The sequence below is a fragment of the Canis lupus genome, chromosome 5 (assembly GCF_003254725.2).
Source record: "Canis lupus dingo isolate Sandy chromosome 5, ASM325472v2, whole genome shotgun sequence".
In the NCBI taxonomy this organism is placed as follows: Eukaryota; Metazoa; Chordata; class Mammalia; order Carnivora; family Canidae; genus Canis; species Canis lupus.
In genome coordinates, this window is record NC_064247.1 from 39,598,747 (window position 1) to 39,607,503 (window position 8,757).

Below are 8,757 nucleotides of genomic sequence, written 5' to 3' on the forward strand. Positions count from 1 at the left end.
TGCACCGAGGGGCCTGCGGGTGCGCGCAGGGCGTGCAGGGCACACGGGCCGGGTAACTTGCGGTCCGGGTGGTCCGACTCCTCCGCCAAGGTTGCGCAAGGGGCGCGTGGCTACTGTTTCTGGCAACCACGGAGAAACGACACTTCCTCCTGCTCTGCCTCCACCGTGCCCATCCAGCCCCTGCCTCGCCACCTTCTTCTGCTCCAGCTCCGAGCCAGCCCTGCTTTGTCCTCTTCTCCGCGGAAGGGGGGTGGGTTTCGAAAAATCCAGGGAGTTGGGGGGAAATTAGAGGGGCTTGCTTAAGGCTTTTGCGGGTGCAAATGATAGGAACACTTGGAACCCACCAACCAAAAGATTGATCACCGTGGGGGCGGGGAGGGGTCTTGGGTGGCTCAGTTGGCTGAGCGTCCGCCTTCGGCTCGACAGGATCGAGCCCCGCCCGCATCGGGCTCCTGCGCAGCTTGGTTGGGGGAGAGGGGTCTGCTCCCTCTCCCTGTGCCCTTCCCCCGCTGCTCATGCTCGCGCTCTCTCAAATAAATAAATAAGTAAATAAAATCTTTTTTAAAAAGATTTATCACTGGGAGGGCAGCGCAGGGTGAGATGGCCGGTTAGGAAGGATGCCAGCCCCAGAGCCGGCTTTGCGTCCTGATCCCATCCCACAAGCTCGTGGGGCCTCAGTTCCCTCACTTGCAAAGCGGGGATCCCAGGAGCGCGGGTTTCATGGGGCTGTTGTGAGCTCCAGGATCGCGAGGAGCTGGTGCGCGCCGCCCGCACAGGCGACGCGTCCCGTAGCAGATGCGCGCTCGGTGTTGGCTGTCGTTCACGGAGCCCAGACAGACGGAGGGGAGGACACCGGCTCACGGCGTGTCTCAGATCGGCTGTGAGGTGAGCGTGTCTATTGTCCCTGTCGCTGAGCGAACAGGCTTGCTCAGTCTCCGGCCGGGAACGGCCCTGCGCGGTCCGCCCCTTGCCTCGCCTTGCACCCCGCTGCCCCCTTGCGGCGGTGCCCGCGCCCTGCGGCGGCCGCTTTGCCGCCTTTTCCTCTTTGTTTCCTGGTCCAGCGCCCAGCTGCTCGCGCCCAGAGGGTGGCCCCGGACTTTGGAAGCCCTGGGAAGTGTTTGGAGGAGGAGCGGAGGCCGACGAGCTCGGTTCTCAGCTTTGGGAGAGTGACCCTGTTCTGGGCGCCCGGGTGGTCTGGGGAGTGAGGCTGGGCTGGCCACCCAGTCCCACCCCCTTTCATCCTTGTCTCTGAACTGGTTCGAACTGGTGCTTCTCCACCCTGGAGACACTGGGGAATCATCTGTGGAGCTTTTTTTAAAAAAAATCCCTTGGGGATCCCTGGGTGGCTCAGCGGTTGAGCTTGAGCGTCTGCCTTCGGCTCAGGGCGTGATCCCAGGGTGCTGGGATCGAGTCCCACGAGTTCCCTGCAGGGAGATTGCTCTCCCTCTGCCTGTGTCTTTGCCTCTCTCTCTCTGTGTCTCTCATGAATAAATAAATAAAATCTTAAAAAAAAAAAAATCCCTGCATGCATGCTGCCCACCCATGCTGGTGGGGCCCAGTCAGTGCACCATCTCTGCTGTCACATCCCATCCTCCCTTTGGCCTCCAGAGTTGGCCTTCACCCTGGCCCCCACCATGACCGCCCCACCCTGAGCCTCTTCTGGCCAAGGTCTCCTCACTGGAGTCCCTCCAATCCTTCTTTTCCTTGGTGCCCATGGCTACACTGTGCCTTCGTTCATCCCTTTGGGCCTGGTGTGGCCTCTCCCTGGCCCTTGCTTTATCCCCAATTCCTTCCGTGGCCACGGGGTTTAATCGGAGGGTGATGATGTCTTGAGCCCCAGCCTCACAAATCCCTCAGGAGGGGTCCACGTGGCTGCAAATGAGCCAGTTATTCCCCCGTCCTGCCTTCTCCTCCCCTTCTCTCCTGGAGCCCCTTGCCTTCTCTCCAGGTCCCCAGCCCTAAGCCTGGATCCTTCCTCATCCCCGCCCTGCCCATACCTGCTCCATCCTGAGCACTGTTGGTCAAGTGTGGTGGCCCCTGTCACTTTCAGGGCTTTCTGCAGGCCTGGCAGGGAGCCCCAAACTGCACAAAGCAGTTCAGGGCCAGGCCCATCTGACCCTGAACTGCTTTGTTGGAGGGACAGTCCCAAAATGCAAACTGTTCTCTCTTGGAGCCCCTGCCCGCTTCTCCTGCTTCCCTTCACATACACTCAGAACAAATCTAGAATCAGAACATGGCAACTCAGGTCACCAGGTCGCCTAAAGTGACAGGTGACATCAGACAGGCAGGCGTAGGCAAGAGGAAGTGAGGTTCTTGGAGAACCAGAGACCATTACTGTCTATACCAATTCCATTCAGGTTTGAGCCTCTGTCTCCTGGATCCCTGCTCAGAAGCTTCACCTCTTTGGATACTCAACACCTACCTCTTCCCTCTCCTGTCTCTGCCCTCAGGGTCTTCTAGCCTTTCCAACAGCCCCAGTCCTGCTGTCTATGCTTCAGTTCCCTCCTCTGTAAAATGGGGATAATGAAAGTAGTTCTGCTCTGGAGTGTTGTGGGAATTCCGTGAAGTCCTAGTGTATTGTCCATGTGCAGCAACCCAGGTGACAGATGATAGAGGCTTGAACTAAAGTGGTGGCCATGGAGGTGGCGAGAGGTGAGCAGACCCCCCAGATTGCCACCTGCTCCCGCACCTGTAACACCCCCCCAACACCCAAACCTTTGCACATTTCCTCCTCACTCAGGAGATGCCTCTTATATCGTCTTTCCTCTTTCCATACAAAAATCATAAACCTTTCAGCCCTTAAAAGCCCAATTCATAGGTGTCTGGGTGGCTCAGTCTGTTAAGCATCTGCCTTCAGCTCAGGTTATGATCCCAGAGTCCTGGGATCAAGTTCCACATCGGACTCTGCTCGGTGGGGAGTCTGCTTCTCCCTCTGCCCCTCCTCTGTGTTCCTTCTCTCCCTCTCCCTCTCCCTCTCCCTCTCTCTCTCTCAAAAATAAATAAAATCTTAAAAACATAAAATAAAGGCCCAACTCACTTGGGAGGAGTAATCCTCCTTTTCCCCGCCAGGGCATTATTCGAGAGTTTACTGTGTGCTGAGCCACAGTCACAGCACTCCACAAGGAGTGACTCATTTTGTCCTCAGAAAATCCCCTGTGAGTTGGGTTCTGTTATCCCTTCATACAGGAGGATTGAAGGTCAAGTGACTTCCCAAGGTCACAGAGGAGGTAACGAAGCAAGGGTTCAAATCTACACGGTTTGGCTCCGAGTCCATGCTCTTACCTACTCAGTATGCTGTGTCTCCATTAGCACGGTGATGATGGTAGCAACCATCGGGCTGGCCTTTACTGAGTGCCCACTGTGTGCCAGGCACTGGATGCGGGTTAATGGTTGAACCTCACCGGATCCAGGTTTCTCTCCAAATGCGGGTTTGCGTCTGAGCCCTGGCACTTCCTGGCTCTTGGCTCTTAGCACTGGGCCACTGGGCAGGAGCACATGCTGTTGGCCCCCCACCCCCGGGGCTTGGTGACTGTCTATTGACAGCCCTCTCATGGCTCATGGGACAGAGGTGGGGTCTCTCTAGCATGTCTTTGCCGCATCCTTTAACCCAATGTAAGTTTGTTAGGGCCGCCATAACAAAATACCACTTAAACAACAGAAATGTATTTTCTCCTAGTTGTGAAGGCTGGAAGTCCAGGATCAAGGTGTTGGCAGGACTGGTTTCTTAAAGGCCTCTCCTTGGCTTGAAGATGGCCGTCTCCTCCAGGGTCCTCACATGGCCTTCCCTCTGTGCGTGTGTGTGTCCTATGGGCTTTTCATGAGGACACCAGTCATATTGGATTAGGGCCCACCCAGAAGATGAATGAATTGCACTGGAAAAGACTTGAACTCCTCATTCATTAAGTTTTCCCACTGGAGGCATCATAAAAATATTTCCCTTTGCTATGTGAAATACAAGAGAGAGAACAACTTCTAGGACAATTGCCTAGAACAATTGCCGGGCACCTGGTAGGGGCTCAGTCAACATTTGTGGAGCAATGAATGAGCAGAATGGCCCTGGCCTCTGGGGAGAGCCTGGGACCATGATGAATCCTGGCTCAGGGGTCAGCCAGCACTCAGCTCTGGTCAATTGTTGTCAGATTGCCTGGAATTTAGGGTTTTATATAAATCTCAGTTGTGCCATGAAAGCAGCGAATTCACAGAAATTGGAGCCATGGTGCATTTTAGTTTGCGACCAATGGCTTTCTGCTAAGGGGGGCCCCCTGAGAGCCAACAGAACAGGCCTCCCCCAGCTCAGCCTGGGGGTGCGCCCTTCCCGTGGAGACAGGAAGCTGGAGTTGAGGGCCTGGTGTCCCCTGCCTGTCCCAGGGAACTCAGGGTCCTGCCGCCTGTGGTTGCCTCTGCAGGAAGGCGACTCGCTGGGCGCCATGGAGAAGCTGTGCCGGCAGCTGACATACCACCTCAGCCCCCACTCCCAGTGGAGGCGGCACCGGGGGCTGGTGAAGAGGAAGCCTCAGGCCTGGTGAGTCTCTGTCACCTGAGCTGGATCTACCCTGCCTCCCCTCCCCCCACCCCTCTGGCCTGGTGTCCAAGGACAGCCCAAAGGGGATCCATGGCCGGCTGGGCATGCGGCACACAGCATTCCCTCCCAGTGCTGAGGGAGGGGCTGGAACCAGAGCGGTTGTCTTGGAAGGTGCCTGAAGGAGGTGAGCTTGAAGGAGAACTCAGGGTTGGGTGGGGAGAGCAGCCAGGGGAGCATTCCAGGGGGGCATGCTGGAGCGGATGTCCCCTGAGGGGAGCTGCTCGTGGGGCCCTGGTCTGGATTGGGAGCTGGGGACTATGGGCCCGTTCAGGAGGGATGGGAAGACATGATTGGGCACTGCCACTGAATCCGCCACTTCTCCTGAATGTCTCCTACGGGGACTCGGACCCCAGCCATGCCCCTGGGCCACGTGGCAGTGAGAACCCTCAAAGGTTTTATGCCCCCCTGAAGATTGGGGGGGTACATGGGACACAGAACCAGCGGGCATAGCACCTTTGGAAGCAAGTGAAAGGGAGCCTGGAAGTCAGGCTTTCTGGAGGGAGTACCCCTGCCTTTCTTGCAAAGGACCATGGGGCAGAGTGGCTTGTGTCCTTCCCAAGGGCTGGGCAGGGGCAGGGCTGCCCTCCCTTGCTGACGAGAGCCCTGGTTCCTCTTTCCCTTCTGGACTCCTCCACCCAAAGGCAGGAGAGGAGCATTCCCAGGTGGAGGAAGAGAGTGAGGCTCTCATGAAGCTCAGAGATGGGCTCCAGCCGGGCTCAAGTCAGGGGTTGTACGTGGGGTCAGAGCAGGTGGAACCTGGAAGGCCCTGAGGAGTCCGTGATGACCTCAGTCTTTAGGATTGAACAGCTAGAAATGTGAGCTCGGCAGGAGTCCAGGAGCCTCCTCTTCTGCCTCCCCAACACACACGCATGTTTTGTCTGTTCTTTCAAAAGCCTCTCTCCCAACGGGGTGGCTTCCTGTCACACTTGAATGAAGTCTGAAGAGGGTCCTCTGCGGTGGACGCTCAGGCCCTCTGGTCGCTCACCTCCCATTTCCCCTCACTGCAACCATGCTGGCCTTTCTGTTGGCTCACAGACACCAAACTTTCTGTCTGAGCCTTTGCCCATGCCCGCCCTCTCCTGGAACTTTTATCAGACTCTTCTGTTAGCCCACTTTTTCTTCAAATGTCAGCTCAAATTAAGTCCTCACAGAAGCCTTCCCTGAGTAGCCATGTCCAAGCTACTCTCACTTCAGAGTCTTATTTCTTGTCTCCCCCCTCGTAGAGTACAAACGGGGATCTTGTCCATCTTGTCCACTACTATGACCTCAGTGCCTAGGACAGTGCCTGGCATATAGTAGGAACAAGGTAGGGGACATTAATGTCACCGTTTGGCCATGATCACCCAGCTTCTAAATGGCCAGGTTGGATTCAAACCCCAGACTCAGGTTGTTAACCACGTACTACGTGTAATGGATCTGGATTAACGACATCGACAACAGCCAGGACTTCAATCACACTGAACACATGCCAGGCAGTGTTTTGAGCACTTAGAGGTCATGCCCTGGGAGGAAAGATGAGGAAATTCTAAGTAGCCTTTCGGTTTCACATCTCAAGGATAGAGACTTAACATTTTTTTGCGAAAAGGAAGTCCAGGCTGTGAACCCCCTCCACCCTCCTCTCCTTCCCACCGCTGGGGCCCCAAGGTTTGCCTGGGTACCTGGAAATGGGGAGCCCTGGCCGCAGAGCAAGGAGCAGGAAGAAAGAAGAGGAAGGAATAGCAGATGGTAGAGTGGAATGGGGTGCAGAGCACTGAGCTCCCAGCAGGCAGCTGCTACCATCCTAGGTTCAGCGCCCCTGTGGGCTCCCCCCCACCCCCGGCTCACCTGCTGTCCTACAGAGCTCTCCCTAAGGACTCCCCATCTGGTGGGCAGGATTGTGTTGAAAGGCCTCAAGAGACTTTGTGCTGCTCTTGGGGAAACAGGAAGCTCAGTCTAAGTGGTTAATAATGACAACAGCAAATATTCATTCTTTGCTCACATATACAAGGCACCATCCTAAATGCTCTGCATCTGTTACTTCATTTCACCTAACAATTCTGTGGGACTCCAATTAGCTCCGTTTTTCAGGTATATCACTGAGACAGAAGCTAAGGACTGATGAGAGCTCAGGTGAATAGGAGAAAGAGTTAAAATGCAAACCAGGCACTCTGGCTCCAGAAAGCACCCTTGGTCACTGCAGAAACATCTGGGCCTTTCTCTCGCGGTCCCTCAGGCTCTAGGCAGCTGGGCTTAGCCAGGCTGAGATGGGAGGTAGTGGCCAGGGGATCAAAAGTCCTCAGTTGCTGGCATCCCTGGAGTTGCAGAGCATGGGGGAGGCTGGCCCCACTTGCTTGAACTTGGCTTGTCCCTTCTCCCCTCCAGCCTCAAGGCTGTCCTGGCTGGGAGCCCTCCGGACAACACCGTGGACCTGTCAGGCATCCCGCTGACCTCTCGTGACCTGGAGCGGGTGACCAGCTACCTGCAGCGCTGCGGGGAGCAGGTGGACAGCGTGGAGCTGGGCTTCACAGGCCTCACAGACGACATGGTCCTGCAGCTGCTGCCGGCGCTCAGCACGCTGCCTCGCCTCACCACCCTAGCTCTCAACGGCAACCGGCTGACCCGGGCCCTGCTGCGTGACCTCACCGACACCCTCAAGGACCCCAGCAAGTTCCCCAATGTCACGTGGATCGACCTGGGCAACAACGTGGACATCTTTTCACTGCCCCAGCCCTTCCTGCTCAGCCTGCGCAAGCGATCCCCAAAACAGGGCCACCTACCCACCATCTTGGAGCTGGGCGAGGGCCCGGGCAGTGGGGAGGAGGCCCGGGATGAGACAGTGGACCAGGAGGACCCTGGGGGAGGCTCCCTGGATCCTGCCAAAGACCTTGAGGGCAGGGAGACTGTAGGTGCGGTTCAGACATGACACACAAGTGGGGGTCCTCACCAGGGAGTCCTGGTGGGGTAGGATGACTGTGGCAGGCTAGGAGGCCCCAGCAGAGGCCTCAGGCAATCACCCAAAATTGGCCTGGGCAGCCCCACTCACCTGAGCCAGACTGTAGCATCTGGGAAGGGGTTGTGTGACACTTCTCTTCGGTCCTCTCCATTTCCCCCCATCAATTTCAATCTGCCTTCTGGCTCCTGAGAAATTATCTGTGGCCAGAGAGGCAGCAGTCCCTCAGCCTCCCCAGATTTGTGGGTGGTGCTTGGAGATGCTCAAAGCTTGAGCTAAGTTAAGAGCTTATCCCCAGGAAGAGTTCAGTTCCAGCCCTCCATCTAACCCAGTTACTTCCTGATAGGGTAGAACCTTTTTTCTTTACAACAGACTGGAGGTTGGGGTAGGAGTGGCTCCCCGGGGACTCCAGGAGCCTAGTCCCCACCTGAAGTGTAAGCGTGTGTACCTCCTGAAGCCCTGGGGGCTCAGAGGAACCACTTCCTAGTCTCAGCCTCCACCTGGGATTCCAGGCCCTGGCCCTGGCCCCCTTCAACAGAGCATCCTAGCATAGGAAGGTCCACCCAGAAACCACACCAACCCCCCACCCAGCCAAAGACTACCAGACCTTCTTCACTAGGGCTGCATAGTTGCAAATGAGCTCAAGTCAGTACTTCCCTTCAAAGGATTTTTAAAGACCTTTATTATCCTTAGTTTCTTCTTATAGAGTCCCCAAAGAGTGAGTACGTTCCCAAAAACCTACTCTGGAAGGCTCCTAAAACCCAAGAATAGGTCAAACTTAGGACTCTTGGTGGACTTCGTGCCTCCTAGCAAGAGCTAGGAGATGGGGAAAAACGAGTTCCCAAAGGGTGGTAGCCACTCAGGCAAAGCTGGCAACATGGCCTAAAGGGCCTCTAGGATCAGGACAGGTATAGGCAAGATCGCAACTCAGGAAGGCCAACAGGACAGGGGCTGAGGTAAAGAGCCAGACTATGCGACCTTGCCTGCCACTGCACAAGTGTTTGGCCAAACCGCATAGAGCTTCAGGAGGTAGGCTATGCACAAAAGGACACGGCCCAGAGGCAGACTGGAATCAAAGGTGCGGATGCCTTAAATGCTTTGGAACTTTTACCCTCAAGTCTAAAGTTGTAAAAGGGGAAAACTGACTGACCATGGAGAAGTTGACAAGTGCTAATAATACCTGGACTGCTCATCTGACAGCAGTAACCAAAATTTTTTTTCTTTAAATACACATTTTTAACAACCA

General features: G+C 55.8%; 1 protein-coding gene and 1 long non-coding RNA gene across 2 annotated transcripts in view; one reads left to right on the top strand and one right to left on the bottom strand.

Moving 5' to 3' along the window:
• LRRC75A (leucine rich repeat containing 75A) overlaps nucleotides 1-8,757 on the top strand; it is a 42,196-nt gene extending 33,439 nt beyond the window's left edge. The window contains 2 exon segments of the mRNA XM_025428275.3: nucleotides 4,407-4,522; nucleotides 6,944-8,757. Of these exon segments, the coding sequence (XP_025284060.3) occupies nucleotides 4,407-4,522; nucleotides 6,944-7,484 (657 nt within the window). The 3' untranslated portion in view covers nucleotides 7,485-8,757.
• Nucleotides 556-4,409, bottom strand: LOC118354729 (uncharacterized). The gene is made up of 2 exons (XR_004815704.2): nucleotides 2,423-4,409; nucleotides 556-910 (listed from the first exon to the last, which is right to left on the bottom strand). It is a non-coding gene; the product is annotated as an uncharacterized LOC118354729 (long non-coding RNA).